At 41.6% G+C, this 19,236-nt stretch overlaps 1 protein-coding gene across 6 annotated transcripts in view; it reads left to right on the forward strand.

Moving 5' to 3' along the window:
* Nucleotides 1-19,236, forward strand: part of TRAPPC9 (trafficking protein particle complex subunit 9) — a 573,855-nt gene that overhangs the window by 22,898 nt on the left and 531,721 nt on the right. For 5 of the 6 annotated variants that reach the window (XM_045453562.1, XM_045453564.1, XM_045453567.1 and 2 more), the window contains one exon: nucleotides 5,432-5,458. The exons of the other annotated variant lie outside the window; for it this stretch is intronic. In XM_045453562.1, coding sequence (XP_045309518.1) covers nucleotides 5,432-5,458 — 27 coding nt within the window. The remainder of the gene's footprint in view (nucleotides 1-5,431; nucleotides 5,459-19,236) is intronic. 6 annotated transcript variants of the gene reach the window in all.

The raw sequence follows: 19,236 nt of genomic DNA on the forward strand, positions 1-19,236 counted from the left end.
AGACAGACAGAGACAAGGCACAAGCAGGGGAGGGGCAGAGAGACACGCACAGAATCCGAAGCAGCTCCAGGCTCTGAGCTGTCAGCACAGAGCCCGATGTGGGGCTCGAACCCACGGACCGTGAGATCATGCCCTGAGCCGAAGCTGGAGGCTTAACCGACTGAGCCGCCCAGGCGTCCCTGAAATGACGTATTTTTGCAATTGATTTAGTCTCAGCCAACAATGTAAAAAGTTAGCATTTTAGTTTCAACTCTGTAAGCACTAAAAAATAAAACATTTAAAATGTTACAGTGCAAAAGAGAAGTGGGCTTTGAAAATCCAGCCATCGTTGCTAATGGCTTAGCCCTTGCTTTTCTCTGGTGATGCTTGTTGGGAGAAAACCTCCAAAGACAGAAATGGTTTTCTGTAGCCATTAGTACAGAAGAAAAGATTAAGTTAGTGAATGTTGAGAGAAGGTAAAAACCTAGACTCTTCTCTTTCTGCTGGTGAGCACGCAGATTCTATGGGACTTGGGACTTGCTTTTTATGGCCTAAGTATATTTCCTCACCTGTGAAATTTGAGTGATGTTATTTAATTTGTGTGATTGTGAGAGTTAGCTGCCTTGTATACAAAGCACCTAAGAGGTGCTCAGTAAGCATTTGCTGTCACAATAGCATAGATTATTTACAAGTATCAACACTGAATACTGAAGAGGGCGGTTTGTTTCTGATGCATGCTCCATACATATATGCGTATGATAATACGAGTATGATTGAAAGTGATAGGGACCCAGTTACATTGTTTTAGTGGGGTATGAAGCTTTGATGGGATCAGTGTCGTTCTAGTGACATAGGGAATAGCTAAATTGCCTTAAGATGGAGAACTTAAAGATTATTTGTATAGAACGTGTGTTTTTACAACTTAGAATTCATATTGCCATGTAACCATTAAAACCTTTACATTACATAGCCAGTATGTTTAGAAAACTTGATATTGAGCTGTTTTCAGGGAATAAGCTTATCTCTTTTGTGAGTGAAGAAAATTTTGATTTTTTTCTGTACTCTTAATAGGTTAAAACAAGTCAAAATGTTCATTTGGCATCACTTTTTTTTTTTTTTTTTTAAATAGAGGGAATAATAGAAGGGGGGAACTCATGCTGTTTTACTATGTAAATAAACATTTTTGTATTTCAACAAAGTTGTATGATGTATAGTTACCAGCTCTTTGGGCATTATTTTGCAAGACACTTAGAATACCTACCTACTGTTAGAAAAAAACCGAGGTGACCTTTATGAACACAGGGTTAGTATAGATCTGCTGGGTATTGGTAAGTGCAACATGCAAGGACTAGGAGTAAGCTCTCCTACTGATGGCTGGAAGGACAGATTCCCTGGGTCTCAGTCTCCCTGTCTGCAGAACGAAGAGGCTGGACCCGAAGCCCAAGACTCCTTCCCGTTCAGATTAGTTTCCGTGAGCCTGTGTCTTGTTTATATTCGGGAGTGTTAAAGATCCCAGATCAAGTGCTGAATACGCTCCCTTCCCTGAAGCTGCCGTGTGCTCGCTGTGTGTTCGATAAGCTTCGGTTAAGGTGTCTGAGCACCCTGTTTTTAAAACCCTTGCTGACCTTTTTTCTTACCGCGTAGGCAATTTCTCTTGCACCTTTTCCAGCAGCGTAGAAAGCCTTTCTGTGGCCGTAGGTGGCGCTGTTGCACCTTTGAAAAGTCTCATTCTCACTTTTCCTGTTTGTAAAAGAAGATTTATTTAACCAACAGTCCTTTAATTTGATTTTTTTTTTTTTGTTTCGTGTTTCAGAATGGTACAGCGTCCATTCTGTCTAGGCGTTCCACTTATATCTTATTTTTATTCTGTCATCTCGGCGTGAAAATTTCAGACGTGCTGTGTGAACAGTGGTGAAATTGGACTTTCTTCCAGTGTTAGAAGCCAGGCAGCCGTGATTTCATAACAGGGGTAGATGCAGCGTCTGGAGCGCCTTCAAGCTGAAGAACCGCGAACTCTCCGAGGGTTAATCAGCGGAAGGTGATTTGGTTTCGGGAAGCGAGCCTCGTGTTTCGTCTCGGGCGTGAGTGTGCAGGCCGCCACTTAGTCGTGCGAACTGGCGTCAGTTCTCTGAGATTTTTCCTCATCTGGATGAGGATGCTAATGTCTTCTTTGGAGAATTATGAGGATTAGGGAGAAATTATGTCAAGCGTTTAGCACAGTGGTTATCTCGTAAAAGAGCTCGTGAACTTTAGCTGTTATGTTGCACAAAGCCGTTATTTTATACTCTTTGGCGATTACTAACATTGGAAGTGACAGTTCCACGAAGAAAGATGCAGTTAAGAAGTGAGTGAACGGTTTGAGGAGGGTCGGTAGCTCCTGTGGCCGTAATTTAGCAGCAGCGTCAGAGATGGGGCGTTCTGTAGTCAACCCACCTGAAGTCACAGAACTGTTCGTTAATTAAGCGTATGTTGGGGCTTAAGGGGTCCAAAAATTGCACTCCTGTGTTCTCCACCAGCCAACTGGGAGATGAGATGGGAGTGGGCAGGAGGAGACAGATGTCACCTTTATTACTGATAAAGCCGCATTCTCCACGAAATTTAGGGGTGCAGGAAAATGGGCGTGTTCCTCCTGTATCTGGAACTGGTCAGACCGGCCCAGGGGGCTCTGGGCCTGAGAGGACCTGCCCAAGTCTTCAGGACACGGGGGAAGCCGGGCACCCCAGGGAAGAAGAGGGGTTCACATGCCCAGCTCGCCCCCCAAACTTTCCCGAAGCCACGCCACGCGTGTGAGGAGGACGAGCCGGGCGACACGGTCAGGAGCATTACGGGGAGAGCCCTCCTCGTGGGGACCGGAGCAGTGGGAGGAATGGCCCCTTCCTCCCACTTTCCCCAGGTCACGGGGTAGAGCAGGAGGGTACTCCCCAAGAGCTTGTAAATGGGACAACGAGGAACTATGGAAGATGATTAGAAGGGAGATTTGTGAAGTCACCTTAATAGTTACCGTTCGTTGAGTGCTTCACATGTGCTATCCGTGTTTCTCAGAGCGTGCCTGATGCAATCCCTGAATCCTCACAGCAGCCCGGCAGGGTAGGCTTGATGATTGCCCCCATTTTACGGATGTGGACACTGAGGCACAGAGAGGGTAGGCAACCCGACCAAGCTCACGGAGCTGGCGTCAGAGCAGGGACCTGGCGGTGTGGCTGGACTCCCGGAGACTGGTTTCAGGTGTTTCTGGGACGTCAGCCCGTCTGCAGGTCTGCATGTGTGTCTGTCCGTCAGTCAGGGCTCTGCCAGCCTAGAAAGACTGGCAGAGGGAGAGTTACGCAAGTGTTGACCGGGGTGCCCGTGGGAGTCACTGTGGCCAGCCTCGATTGTTCGTCCAGGTGGCAAGTCCGTCCCCCTAACAGATATTTGGTCCCAGTGAATCTACGGAAGCCCGTCCTGCTCTGCTTCTGCCCGTGATCGGGCCGTTGAGGGGCAGTGTGCTCTTCCCCTGTGATATTTGCACTGTGATATTTGGTCTGATCGGTAACGTTTTGTCTTCTGTTACACTAACAAGTTCAACCTCCACTCTTACGTTAGTCTCTTAGGAGTTCGGTTAATGTGAAATCAGTTCATTGGAGCCTCACGATGCTGATAATCAAATCTCAGAGCCCGTCAGGGTACTTGTAGCCGTGGAGACCGGGCTGCAGGACACCCTTTCGCTCACTGTGCGATATCCTCAGACAGCACCCACTATTCCCGTGTCCCCCACCCTTGCGAACAGGCCAGATAACAGACAGCAAAGTACTTGGGCTGCTCCTCCCAGTGAGAACACTAGTAAGTGGCTGGAGGTGAGCTAATAAAAGGAAAGGCTCCCAGGAAGTCCAATTAGATGTTGAAGTCCATTTGGGAAAGAACTGTCTACTTTTTTTGTGGCTGAGCTTTTTCTTTGCTGTTTGAAGAAACTATCTGGGCCATGTGGCTTACAGACTCACACGGGATGAGATGAAGGGAATTTAAAAGGCAGACGAGGGTTGTTTTAGGCGGTCCCTCCAGGCCAGTGAGAAGTGATAGTCCTCGGCCTGTGTGAGACGTGAGACAAAGACTCTTACACACGGACGAAGGTAACTTTAAAAGCCCTGCAGTCGCAGTGCACTTAGTATGGGGCCCGGTTCATCACTACATGTGCCGAGAGGTCAAGTAATTGATGGTTGTGATAATGACTGTGCTGAGGCAGGAAAAAGTTTCAGTCTCATTCCCTATTTAACAGACATGGCACAATGTGATATACTCGAGCAGGTTTTCCAATGAAGGAGAAGTTCGTAGGGTCATCTGGAAGCCCCCAGTTCCCCAAAGTGTCCCTGTAGGGGAGGTCTGCGTGTTCTTCACAGGGCAGGTGTCTTGGGGGGTGGGACGGTGGGGCGTCCCTGGCTCCTCGGAGCTACGGTTTCGTCATCAGCGGTGTGGGGTTAATCGTCCCTGTCCACTCTGTGGGGATGCTGTGAGAATCACACGGCCACACACAATGTTGTCAAGCACGTGCTTGGTGTATAGCTGGTATTCAGTAGAAGCACCTGTTTTTTTTTATGTTTGTTTTTATTTTTAAAATTTTATTATAGTCATGGCTTTCAAATCGCAGTGATTTTTTTTGTCTTCATTTAACAGTAGAGATTGCAGTACACAAAATAGCTCTTAAATATGATTGTGGGACATAGTCTCTGTATTATCAATTGAGTGAATATGCTGTTTCAGTAAGACTAGCTTTTACTGGGACACACCTTTTTGAACTTGTCAACATATTTGCAAATGATCGTAGCTAATGATAAGCACAACTCTTAGATCAGTGTTTCTTCAGGTGACAGGGAATTCTGTCCTCCAGAGAAGGCTATTTGGATCTCATTAGTATCTGGGTAGTTTAGCAGATGATCAAGGCTTTCAAAAGCTTCTTGATAATAGTGAAGTTAACTGTTTTGTATTGCACCTTCTAGAAGTTGGAAATCTGTAGCTGGTGAAGCGTGCAGCGATTCAGTGAACGAGTGTGAGATTTCAGGAGGGTAGAGCTAAGTTCCATATAACCTTCCAATAACTTTCCCCTCTATTCCAAGCTGTGGGCGTATATTTGCACACAAAAAAATTACTGTTCCTTTGTCGTTTGGCTTATTTGTGGGAATAAGAAATTCTCCTTGGTTAAGGCGAGTAGGGGAGTATGCACTTGGAAGGTGGGAGGGCAGCAGGCAAGAGGCACTTTACAGTTTGTGCAGGGTGTGGGTGATGGCAGCTTTTTTTTTTTCCTTCCAAAGCAAAAAGGCACCAAACTTGTGACATACTGTTATTCAGAATTGCTCTTCTGATCAGAGAGACGTGCCTCAGAGTTTTCAAGGCAATGTGAAGCATGAAATGTGATTAGTAGTTGTCTTTAAAAATAGTTTTGTTTTCCAAATAAAAGACCATACTCTGTTCTTTCTTCCAGGGGCACAAGAAGTTCTCATTGATCCAGGTACATGATCTATGTGCTTAGTTTCTTTTGGTTCTTTAAGTGCTTGTTTCATGGTGGTGTGAGTGAATGGTTAAAATTTCTGGATTATGATCTTTGGAACATTCTGATTTAAGTAACTTTAAATCAGAACTGTTAAATACTTGATTATTGTGTGGTCTTTGTTTGATGGGGCACCCTGCTGATTTATGTTGTCTGTTGAAGAGGTATATTCTTTGTCTCGCATGGTTACGTGAATGATTTGCAATGATTTAAAATTCTTTGAATGCATCGAGCATGCTTATCCAGTTAATTGTGAATTTATTCATAGTAATGACTTTACTTTGATTTTGTGGTTTATGCTCTCTCAACATGAATTTAAATTCTTTACTGCATTCTGTATATGTGTTCTTAACAGAGAAAGAAATTTTGTGTTTTACAGAGGTGGGTTTTTCTTTCTTAACTTCTGTAATTAATGCAGCTAAATCTCTTTTATTGTAGTGCCCAATTATTTCACAATGAGCTCTATTATTTTCTGGGTTAATTAGAATCAATGACAAAAGATAAATAAAAAATCAAAAAATTTCTTCCTTTGAGGAGTAGAAATCGGACAGTCATGCTAATAAATGTTTTGTGACCAGTGCATTTATTTCAATCTCACAATGTGTCTCCGTTCTGAAATGAAATTGCTTCAGATTTGCAGATTTCTGTTTTCACGTCTGTGTTGAATCCTTCCTCTAGAAGATGTTCCATGATAGTTTCTTCCTTTCTTTCTCTTTTCTTTCTTTCTTTCTTTCTTTCTTTCTTTCTTTCTTTCTTTCTTTCTTTCTTTCTTTCTTTCTTTCTTTCTTTCTTTCTTTCTTTCTTTCTTTCTTTCTTTCTTTCCCTTCTGTCCTCCCGTCCTTCTGTCCGTCCTTCTTTCCTTCCATCCTTCCTTCCTTTCTTCCTTCTTCCCCTTAGGTTATTGAGATATAATTGACATACGATTGTGCTAATTTCCTGACAGGGTTTGTGGAAGGTGTAGAGAAAGGAAAACAAAGGACTTTGGTTTGTTTTCTGGAGACCTGGGTTGCGATGAGGAAATAATTTGGGGGTGGCTGAGGGACTGAATGACCCCCCCCCCAGCCCCCCACTGAGAAGCTGAACAATTACATTGATGTCGGGTGTACTGATGTTTGATCAGTAGAAGTTGCTGAGCCCAATCTGGCTAGTTCTGCCTGACGGAAGTACTGAATTTTAGTGTGTCAACCACGACTTGCAGGAGAGGTAGATACTTACACCAAGTAGAAGTAGCTTTGAGCTGTCAGAAACCAGTCCTTTGAGAGAAAAGAATACATCTTTTTTATTCCTGAAACTTTTCAAAATGAGGTTGAATGGAAATGAAATCGAGTTTAGAGTAATGGAGGTAGAAGGGGGGGCGTCTACGGGTTTTGTCATATGGGGACATGTGGGAATCCTGTGGTTGAGGTTGAAGCTGGCAGGGAAGGACACAGAAACCAGCATGGGGTGTCCCAGGGCATCTTCTGTAGCAGTCCCAACTTGATCTTTGTTCCTAGGGGAGGGCAAGTAGAACATTGAGGTGCTGCTCTCCCCCTACCTCCCAGCTCCTGCCACTCTGCTTCTGGCCTCTGCTCACGGGGCCTTTGGTGCCAGGGCCAACTTCCTCACTAAGGTCTGATCTTTCAGGCCTTAGTCTTGAGGGCGTTCAGAGCAAGTCTCCCCAAACTGTGCCTGCTTGGCATGTGGACTATTTGGAGTTGAAGGCAATTGGAACTCTGTGGGATCAAGAGAAACTTTAGTTCCTCTCTTAGCTACCTAGAAGAATCTCAGTTTGGTATCTTTTCCGGAATAAGAGTTATTATCAATGATAAATTTTATGTACATAACCCGTATGGAATGCAAACTGGTGTAGCCACACTGGAGAACAGTGTGGAGGTTCCTCAAAAAACTAAAAATAGAATTACCCTATGACCCAGCACTTGCATTATTAGGTATTTACCCAAAGGATACAAAAATACAGATTCGAAGGGGTACCTGCACCCCAGTGTTTGTAGCAGCACTATCAACCATAGCCAGACTATAGAGAGAGCCCAAATGTCTATTGACTGATGAATGGGTAAAGAAGAGATGTATGTTTACAGTGGAATATTACTCAGCCATCAAAACGTATGAAATCTTGCCATCTGCAATGACATGGATGGAGCTAGAGTGTATTACGCTAGGCAAAATAAGTCCATCAGAGAAAGACAAACACCATATTATTTCAGTCATATGTGGAATTTATTTTTTATTTTTTTAAAAATATAATTTATTGTCAAATTGGTTTCCATACAACACCCAGTGCTTATCCCAACAAATGCCCTCCTCCATGCCCATCACCACTTTCCTCTCTCCGCCTCCCCCCCCCCCCCCAATCAACCCTCAGTTCTCACCTTAAGAGTCTCTTATGGTTTGCTTCCCTCCCTCTCTGTAACTTTCTTTTTTCCCCCTTCCCCTCCCTTATGGTCTTCTGTTAAGTTCCTCAAGATCCACCATATGTGGAACTGAAGAAACAAAACAGATGAACATATGGGAAACGGGGAGAGGAGAAGAGAGGGAAACAAACCACAAGAGACTCTCAATGATAGAGAACAAACCAAAGGTTGATGGAGGCAGGAGGGTGGGTGATGGGCTAGATGGGTGATGGGGATCAAGGAGGGCCCTTGTGGTGATGGGCACTGGGTATTGCATGTAAGTGATGAATCACTGAATTCTACTCCAGAGGCCAATATTGCACTGTATGTTAACTAACTAAAAATTAGAAAAAAAAAGGAAAGAAAAATGACCCATCTGTATGGCAGGGCATATATCTAATTACCAAACATGTGCTTTTCTTCTTATTGCCCTGTGAATTGTTCTCCTTCCCTTTAAAGCCCAGGCCTTTCCCATTCCTTAGCTCAGGATGGCGTAGGTTCATCATTTTACCTTTCTGTCTCTGTAGCTCATGAACATGGGGTTCCTGAATGCACGAAATTAAATTTTGTTTTCTGTTAATTTGTGTCATATCAGGGGAATCTGGGTGGCTCAGTCAGTTGAGTGTCCAACTTCAGCTCGGGTCATAATCTCATGGTTTGTGAATTTGAGCCCCACATCAGGCTTGCTGCTGTCAGTATGGAGCCTGCTTTGGATTCTCTGTCCCCCCGCCCTCTCTCTGTCCCTCCCTTGCTCATGCTGTCTCGCTCAAAAATAAATAAACCTTTAAAAAATTTTTGTCTCGTGTCAATTTAATTCTTAGACCATCCAGAGGAACCTTTGAAGGGTAGAGGAAAATTTTTCCTCTGCAACAATTTCTTTCCTGCTACTTAAACCCTGGCAAATGTGTTGGTAGGGAATCACTTCATCACTCCTTGGAGCAATGTAGTATGATTCTTCTTTGTCTCTAAATCTGAACAGCGGATGTTCTCTCTGGGGTCACAGAATTGTTCAGCTCCCTAGAAAAGCCTTCCACATGAAGTCATGACAAAATTGGATCACTTCCATTTTATTTTTGAAATTGAATTGGATATACCATTCAAAGCAAACTTTCAGATTTTTTTTTTATACCTGCTTTTCCTACAACTATCTTGAGGGCCAGAAGGAAGAGTTTGACAGCGTTTGGGTGCTTGGTCTGGTATTTGTTTTAAGAACCAAGCTTCTCCTCAAGTGGTGCTGGGAGAACTGGACAGTGACATGCAGAAGAATGAACCTGGACCACTTTCTTACACAAGACACAAAAATAAACTCAAAATGGATGAAAGACCTAAATGTGAGACAGGAAGCCATCAAAATTCTAGAAGAGAAAACAGGCAGCAACCTCTTTGACCTTAGCCGCAGCAACTTCTTAGTCAACATGTCTCCTGAGTGAAGGGAAACAAAAGCAAAAATGAACTATTGGGACCTCACCAAAATAAAAAGCTTCTGCACAGCAAAGGAAACAATCAGCAAAACTAAAAGGCAACCGACAGAATGGGAGAAGATATTTGCAAATGACATATCAGATAAAGGGTTAGTATCCAAAATCTATAAAGAACTTATCGAACTCAACACCCAAAAAACAAATAATCCAGTGAAGAAATGGGCAAAAGACATGAATAGACACTTCTCCAAAGAAGACATCCAGATGGCCAACCGACATGTGAAAAAATGCTTAACATCACTCATCATCAGGGAAATACAAATCAAAAGCACAATGAGATACCACCTTCTACCTGTCAGAATGGCTAACATTAACAACTGAGGCAACAACAGATGGTGGCGAGGATGCGGAGCAAGGGATCTCTTTTGCATTGTTGGTGGGAATGCAAGCTGGTGCAGCCACTCTGGAAAACAGTATGGAGGTTCCTCAAAAAACTAAGAATAGAACTACCCCACGACCCAGCAATTGCACTACTAGGCATTTACCCACGGGATGCAGGTGTGCTGTTTCAAAGGGACACATGCACGCCAGTGTTTATAGCAGCACTATCGACAAGAGCCAAAGTATGGAAAGAGCCCAAATGTCCATCGACTGACGACTGGATAAAGCAGATGTGGTATATATACCACAGAGTACTGCTCGGCCATCAAAAAGAATGAAATCTTGCCATTTGCAACAGTGTGGATGGAACTAGAGTGTATTATGCTAAGCAAAATAAGTCAGAGAAAGACAAATACATGATTTCACTGAAATGTGGAATTTATGAAACAAAACATCAACATGGGGGAGGGAAGCAAAAATAAGATAACAGAGAGGGGGACAAACTATAAGAGACTTTTAAATGCAGGGAACAAACTGAGGCTTGCTGGATGGGAGGTGTGGAGATGGGCTGAGTGCATGATGGGCATTAAGGAGGGCACTTGTTGGGATGAGCACTGGGCGTCAAATGTAAGTGATGAATCACTAAATTCTGTTCTTGAAATCATTATTACACTGTATGTTAACTAACTTGGACTAAAAAAAAAAAAAAAAAAAAAAAAAAAGAAAAAGAACCAAGTTTCTCCTTTAGTCATTTCTAGCAGCTAGGCTTTTGAGCCCTTGATCTGCATTTGAAACAGAATGCTTCCTGGTGTCAAACTGTTTTTTTTTTTTTTTTTTTTTTTTTTTTTTTTGGTCACTTCTGAACATGTCATGTCCATTCAGCAACTGTTTCAACTGTTGGCCAATTTCAGCTAATTCAAATTTGCTTTCCTGTTTTCACATTGAAGGGATTTTCTCCTGCCTATAATAAAAATAAGCAAGAGGCGCCCGAGTGGCTCAGTTGGTCATAATCTCATGGCTCGTGAGTTCGAGCCCCACGCTGGGCTCTGCGCTGACAGGTTGGAGCCTGCTTGGGATTCTCTCTCTCTCTCTCTCTCTCTCTCTCTCTCTCTCTCTCCCTCTCTCCCTCCCTCCCTCCCTCTCTCTCTCCCTCCCTCTCTCCCTCTCTCCCTCTCCTCTTTCTCTGCCCCTTCCCCACTGGCACTGTCTCTGTCTCTCTCTCTCAAAATAAATAAACTTAAAAATAAATAAGAAATTTGTGCTTACAGTGAAGGCACTGTTCTAAGGTGCTGTTTTTTTTTTTCTTAAACAGCTTTAATACAATTTACCCTTTTAAAATATACAATTCCGTGGTTTTTACTGTATTCCCAGAGCTGTGCACACATCACCACATCAATCTTAGGACATTTACTGCCCTAGCTAGAAGTCCTGTGCTCCTTAGAAGTCACTCTTCACTGCCTCGTCCTCCACACCCCCAATCCCAGACGCTCACTCACCTGCCTCTATGTATTTGTCTCTTCTGGACATTTTAGGAAAATGGAATCAGACCACATGTGGTCTTTTGTGACTGACTGCTTTCACTTAACGTAATGTCTTCAAGGTTCATCCATGTTGTAGCACGAATCAGTACTTTTTTTCATCGCTAATAATATTATTCTGTGTGAATATACCACTTTTTGTTTACCCATTCATCGGTTGATGGACATTTGGGTTGTTTCTCCTTTTTGCCTGTTGTCAGTAATGGTGCTGTGGACGTTCACGTACAAGTTGTTGTGGGTGAATGTTTTCAGTTCTCTTATCTGTAAGCCTAGGAAATGGAATTGCTGGACCATGTGGTAACTCAGTATTTAACGTTTTGAAGAACTGCGAGATCGTTTTCCAAAGTGGTTGTACCATTTTGTATTCTCATCGGCAGCATAGGAGAGTTCCGATTTCACTACGTCCTCACCAGTGCTTGTTACTATCCTGATTATTGTCATTCCAGTGAGCGAGAAGTGGTATCTCATTGTCCTGGAGATTTGCATTTCCCGTATAGCTAACTATGCTCAGCATCTTTTCATTGTGCTTCTTGGCCATTTGTATATTTTCTTTGGAAAAATATCTGTCCAGATCCTTTATCAAACATTTTTTACTTGAGTTATTTGTCTTTCTCTTATTGAGTTGTAACAGATCTTTTTATATTCTGAATACAGCTTCCTTATCAGATACATGATTTAAAAATTTTTTCTCCTGTGTGTTGTTGTTTTCACTTTCTTGATGGTGCCCTTTGAAGCAGAGACATTACAAATTTTGATGAAGTCCAGTGTGTCTGTGTTTTCTCTGTTGTTTGTGCTTTTCGGTCATATCTAAGATATAAGGTGCCGTATATAAACGTTACATATAAAGCAACCTAATCCTTACAAAGATTTGAGGAGATAGTTACTGTTGTGATGCCTCACTTATAGATGAGGAAATCGAGATGCAGAAAAGTGCATTGACCTGCTCAAGGTCACAGCTAGTAAGTGGTGATGTGGCAGTTCAAACCCATGAGTTTGTCTCCAGTATCTGGCCTCTTAACCACCATACTCTGTTCCTTTCATTTATTAAATCATTTATTAAAAACTCTTTGCCTATTTGATTTCTTACTGTTTTTTTTTTTTTTTTCTCATTGGGACCTCATCTCTTCATTCACCTTGCAGAGTTCAGTGTAGGTTTATTTAGGTTTAATGCAGGTGGAAGCATTGCTATGAATGAATTTCTGCATTACTCAGTGATGCATTACCAGTGATGATTGTTGCTAATTGACCTAAGAAATTTGTGCTTCAGGCTTTTCTAGTCATGACACTAAAAGTAGAGTCATGACTACAGAGCATTCAGAGAAAACATTGGGTTGATTTCATTTTGCTAACCAATGAAACAAACCCCCGGTGTCGAAATAGATTAGAAGTCTCCCAAAATAGGGTCACTCTCTTCCTTATATTCATTTTGTTTGCTTACAGTGTTTAGACAGTGCCTTTTGTCCAGCAGATTAGTTAGAACACTGTGACCATGATCACCGTCCATAGTAACAGAATTAAAAAAAAAATTTTTTTTAACGTTTATTTATTATTGAGAGAGAGAGGCAGAGCATGAGCCTGGGAGGGGCCGAGAGAGGGGGAGACACAGAATGCGAAGCAGGCTCCAGGCTCCCAGCTGTCAGCACAGAGCCTGACGCGGGGCTCGAACCCACAAACCGCGAGATCATGACCTGAGCCGAAGCTGGACGCTCAACCGACTGAGCCACCCAGGCACCCCCGTAGTACCAGAATTTTGACAACAGTATCTGTTGTTTGTTTCACAAGGGAAAAGATAACGTAGAAATACTTCTCAGATCTATTTGAAAAGCCTGGAACTTTGAGAAGAATTCCACGAACCATACAAAGCTGTTTTCACTAATTTTAGATCTAAGACATTTTATGGTTACATAGCAGAGTAAATTTCATGAACTAGACTTGACAAGGGAAGTGTAATATTGATTATTTGTTTTAATTAAAATATTCTGCCTTGGTTAAACTAATTAGTGCTGTGAGTAAACAAATATAAGCTTGCATTTGTATGTGGTGTGAGGATAGACTTCCCCTCTATTTCAATCTGCTTTTCAGAGCATTTTTGTAGCTTTTCAACAATGTTCTAACTTTAGAATTCTATTTTAAAAAATCATCACTTTGTCTAGTGCAGTTTGTACTGGGTTTAACCTGTCTTATGCTCAGAATTCTACCGTCTCCTGGATAAAGATTTTCCTCTCATTATACTGAGTTAGTGTCAGAGTTGCAGGAATTGTGATTTCTAGGCCTTTCCTCTCCATGTATCTGAAGTTGGTGTGTCAAATATGATTTTCCTTCATTTCTTGAATTTTTATTATTCAATTATAATTTTTGAAAATGGGTTTATTTCAATGTTTTATAGATTTCCGTAGAAACTGCATGTGTTTGCGCTTTTAAATTTTCCATTTATAAACAAATGTACTCATTTGTTGTTTTTTCACTAGCTATTTGTTTACTTCTTTATAATTTTTTTCAAGTTTATTTTGAGAGAGAGAGAGAGAGAGAGAGCGCACGCGTACCTGCGTGGTAGAGGGGCAGAGAGAGAGGGTGACAGAGGATCCAAAGTGGGCTCTGTGCTGACAGCAGAAAGCCTGATGCCCGGCTTGAACTCATGAACCACGAGATCATGGCCTGAGAGGAAGTGGGATCCCTAACCACTCAGGTGCCCCTACTTCTTTATAATTAATTAATGCAATTTTAGGTGTGCATGCTTTTAAAAGTACCTTATATTTCCTTGTTGTAAAAGTCATGTTCATTGTAGAGAATTTAGAAAATAAAGGTAAACAAAATAAATTTAAAAATTAGTGGTAACTTTCCCTCCTAGGGATAAGTTGTAATTGGTTTTGAAACTGGGGAATGTAAGTCCTCCAACTGTGTTCATATTTTTCAAATTTGTCTTGGCTGTTATGAGTCCCTTGAATTTCCCCATGAATTTTAGGATTCAGCTAGTGAATTTCTACAAAGAATCCAGCTGGGATTAAAAAAAAAAAATTTTTTTAATTTTTATTTTAGAAAGAGGGAGAGAGAATGCAGGGGAGGAGCAGAGGGAGAGAGACAACCCCAAGCAGGCTCCACACTCAGTGCGGAGCCTGACATGGGGCTTCATCCCATGACCCTGGGATCATGACCTGAGCCGAAATCAACAGTTGGATGCTCAACCAACTAAGCCACGCCAAGCGCCCCCTGTATTTTCCAAATTTGTCTTGGCTGTTATGGGTCTCTTGAATTTCCCTATGAATTTTAGGATTCAGATAGTTAATTTCTGCAAAGAATCCAGCTGGCATATTGGTAGAAATTACATTGAATTTCTGGATCAATTTGGGGAGTATTGCCGTCTTAAGAATATTAAGTCTTGGGGTGCCTGGGTGGCTCAGTTCGTTGAGTGTCTGACTTTGGCTCAGGTCATGATCTTGCGGTTTGTGAGTTTGAGCCCTGTATGGGGCTTGCTTTAGATCCCCTGTCCCCCTTTCTCTCTGCCCCTCGCCCAGGCATGCTCTCTCTCTCAAAAATGAATAAACAATAAAAAAATAGTTAAGAGAAAGAATATTGTCTTGTGATCCGTGAACAAGGGTTGTCTTTCCATTTATTTAGGTCTTCTTTAATTCTTGTCAACAGTATTTTGAGTTTCCAGAGTATCATTTTATGCTTTTTTGGGGGTTAAATTTATTCCTAAATATTTTATTCTCTCTGAAATGATTGTGAGTAGAAAGGTTTTCTAAATTGCATTTTCAGATTGTTTATTGCAAGTGTGTAGAATGTGTAGAAATGACAATTAACTTTTATGTATTGCTCTTAAATTCTGCAGCCTTGCTGAACTCATTTATTAGATGTGATAGTTTTTTTTAGTGGATTTTTAAGGATGTTCTATATGCAAGATCATGTCACCTGAAAATAGGATTTTTTCCTTTTCAATTTGGATGCCTTTTATTTAATTTTCTAGTCTAATTGTCATGGCTGTAACTTCTAGTACCTTGTTGACTAAAAGTGGTGAGAGAGGACATCCTTAGCTTATTCCTGATCTTAGAGTGGAAGCATTTAGTTTTCTACATTAAGTATAATATTAGCTATAGATTTTTCACAGATGTTCTTTATTTATTCCCTTCTATTCCCAGTTTGTTGAGTGTTTTTATCACGAAAGAATGTTGAATTTTGTCAAATGCTTTTTCTGCATCTTCTGAGGTGATCATGGTTTTGTCCTTTATTCTGCTGATAGGGTGTATTATATTAATTGATTTTCGTGTGTTAAACAAGTCTTGAGATAAATACCACATGGTCTTATTGTAGAATCATCTTAAATGTTGCTGGATTCAGTTTGCTATTATTTTCTTGATAAGTTTTGCATCTGTATTCATGAGATATTGGCCTGTAGTTTTGACGTCTTTCTGATTTTGGTGTCAGGCCCATAGAATGGCTCATGTTCTTTCCTGTTATATTTTTTTGTGAAGAATTAGTGTTAGTTCTTTAAACATTTGGTGGAATTCACTAGTGAAGCCATTGGTGTCTGGGCTTTTTTTTTTTTTTTTTTCTTTGAGAAACTTTGCTGGTTTAATCTCTTAATTTGTTATGGGTCTATTTAGTTTTTCTGTTTGTTCTTCAGTTTGTTTTGGTATCTTGTACCTTTCTAGGAGTTTTCTCATTTCATCTAGGGTATACAATTTATTGGCATGCAGTGATTCCAGTGATTCATAATATCCCCTTATAATCCTTTTTATTTTTTATTTATTTAAAAAATTTTAGGTTTGTTTATTTATTTTGAGAGAGAGAGAGTGAGCAGGAGGGGGCAGACAGACAGAGAGAGAGAGAGAGAGAGAGAGAAAATCTGAAGCAGACTCTACACCATTAGCATGAAGCCTGATATGGGATTCGAACTCTTGAACCATGAGATTATGACCTGAACGGAAACCAAGAGTCTGATGCTTAACTGACTGAACCACCCAGGTGCCCCATAATAATCCTTTTTTAAAATTAATTGATTTTAATTAATTAAATAATATTTAATTAATTTTTAAACTTTCTTTTATTTATTTTTCTTTTTTAATTTATTTTTTAATGTTTATTTCTCAGAGAGAGAGAGGGAGGGAGGGAGGGAGAGAGACAGAGCATGAGCGGGGGAGGGGCAGAGAGAGAGACACAGAATGCGAAGCAGGCTCCAGGCTCTGAGTCTTCAGCACAGAGCCCGACGCAGGGCTCAAACTCACAAACTGTGAGATCATGACCTGAGCTGAGGTTGGCGCTCAACCGACTGAGCCACCCAGGCGCCCCTCCTTTTTATTTTTTAATGTTGGTAGTACTGTCCATTCTTTTAGCCCTGATTTCATTTTAATTTGTAATCTTTTAAAATTTTGTTATTTATTTATTTGTTTACCTACTTTATGTAAGTAATCGTTACATCCAACGTGGGGCTTGAACTCACAACCCTGAGATAAAGAATCCCATGCTCTCCTGACTGTGCCAGCCAGACATCCCCTTTCATCCCTGATTTTAGTAATTTGACTCTTCTGTCCTTTTTTGGGGGGCATTTTGTCAATTTTATTGATCTTTTTTAAGGAACCAACTTTTAGTTTTGTAGATTTTTCTCTATTTTTAAAATGATCTATTTCAATTACTTCTATTTTATAAAGACAAAAATCTTTATTATTTCCTTCTTTTGCCTTGATTTTAGTTTGTTGTTATTCTAGTTTCTTAGGTTGTTGACTTGAGGTCTTCTTTCTTTCTTTCGTTTTTTTTTTTGAGTAGGTATTTATAGCTATAAATTTCCCTCTAAGCACTGCTTTTGCTGCATCCCGCTCGCTTTTGGTATATTGTGCTCTTCTTTTCATTCAGTTCAAAGTATTTTCTAATCTCTCTTGTGATTTCTTCTTTGACACATTTGTTATTTAGGTGTGTGCCATTTAATTTGCAAATATTTGTGAATTCCCTAAATTTCCTTCCATTTTTGATCTCTGATATAAGTCTGTTGTAGTCAGAGATCGTACTTTGTGTGATTTCAGTTCATTTCAACTTGTTGAGATATGTTTTATGGTCTAGCATGTTGCCTCTCCTGGAGAATGTTCTGTGTACGCTTGAGAAGAATGTGTATTCCCCTCCCGTGCTCCCGTCGGGTGGGGCGCTCCATAGGTCTGCTGGTTCTACTTGCTAGTGACTTTTTCCGGTCTTATCTTATCTCTGCTCTGGGATTTTTACCATGCTTCCTCCAACTTTCTTCCACTTGCTTAAGAATCACAACTCCTTCAGTATTTCTTCCTGAGTCAGTTTCTAACTCTCTTGATATATCACCGTTCTTATTCTGGGATTTCTACTTTTTCAGGGAAAAGAAATTAGATCCTCATGCTAGACTTGGTTCATTATGAAGGGTCTGGCAGTCGTCACAGTGTCACTTTTATCATAGGGCCCCTGCGGTGATGTTTTCATTGCAGTGCATCCCTTCCCAGCGCCCAGCCAGGCGGCTGGCTTGTTGGAGGAACGCAGTGGATGTTATGAGTGGAAGAGTCACTGTTCTGCTTGTGGCCTATGGTCTTGGTCTGTGATGTGTCTTCTCCAACTTCATTTATATTCCTAAGTGTGTATGTTGTAGTGCTCTTGTGTTTACAAAAACACACCCTGTTTTTCTGTATTTTAAATTAAGATGTTTTTAGGTTTTATTTACGTAGCTATGTATATGTGTGTGTGCACGTATGTATGTGTGGGTATGTATTTATTTAAAATTAAAAAAAAATTTTTTTTAATTTATTTTTGAGACAGAGAGAGACAGAACATGAACGGGGGAGGGGCAGAGATTTGGAAGCAGGCTCCAGGCTCTGAGCCGTCGGCACGGAGCCCGACGCGGGGCTCGAACTCACGGACCGCGAGATCGTGACCTGAGCTGAAGTCGGATGCTTAACTGAGCCACCCAGGCGCCCCTAAAAAAAATTTTTTTTTAAATGTTTATTTATTTTTGACAGAGAGAGAGAGAGACAGAGCATGAGCAGGGGAGGGACAGAGAGAGAGGGAGACACAGAATCCGAAGCAGGCTCCAGGCTCTATGCTGTCAGCACAGAGCCTGACGCGGGGCTCGAACTCACAGACTGCGAGATCATGACCTGAGCCGAAGTCGGACACTCAACCGACTGAGCGACCCAGGCACCCCTAAAATTTCTTTTTAATGTTTATTATTTATTTTTGAGAGAGAGAGAGAGTGAGACAGAGCGCGAGTGGGGGAAGGGAAGAGAGAGGGAGACACAGATTCTGAAGCAGGCTCCAGGCTCCCGGCATCAGCACAGAGCCCAGTGCGGGGCTTGAGCCCACGAGCCCTGAGATCATGACCTGAGCCAAAGTCGGATACTTAACTGACTGAGCCACCCAGGCGCCCCCGTATGTATGTATTTATTTGTTTGAAAGTAATCTTGGGGTGCCTGGGTGGCCAGGCCTCTATGCCCAGCAAGGGGCTTGAACTCATGACCCTGAGAGTAAGAGTCCCCTCCCTGCTCTACTGACTGAGCCAACCAGGTGCCCCCCACATCCTGTTTTTTTTTAATTTTTTAAATTAAAAAAAATTAAAAAAAAATTTTTTTTAATGTTTATTTATTTTTGAGACAGAGACAGAGCATGAATGGGGGAGGGGCAGAGAGAGAGGGAGACACAGAATCGGAAGCAGGCTCCAGGCTCTGAGCCATCAGCCCAGAGCTTGACGCGGGGCTCGAACTCACAAACCATGAGATCGTGACCTGAGCTGAAGTCGGACGCTCATCCAACTGAGCCACCCAGGCGCCCCCCCCCCCCACATCCTGTTTTTAATAGACTTGTTTTGTGATTGAATTTACCAGAATTATAATTATTTTAACTTCTGATTTTGAAATAACTTAAAACTTCCAAAAATTTCAAGTTTCAAGAACAGTGCGAAGAAATCTGACACTGTCTTCATCCAGATTTACCATTGTTACCACTTGTTTTATTATTTGAACTCTGCGTGCCTATATACAGCTTTTAGGGCCATTCAAGAGTAAGTT

Source organism: Leopardus geoffroyi, chromosome C3 (genome assembly GCF_018350155.1).
Source record: "Leopardus geoffroyi isolate Oge1 chromosome C3, O.geoffroyi_Oge1_pat1.0, whole genome shotgun sequence".
Lineage (NCBI taxonomy): Eukaryota > Metazoa > Chordata > Mammalia > Carnivora > Felidae > Leopardus > Leopardus geoffroyi.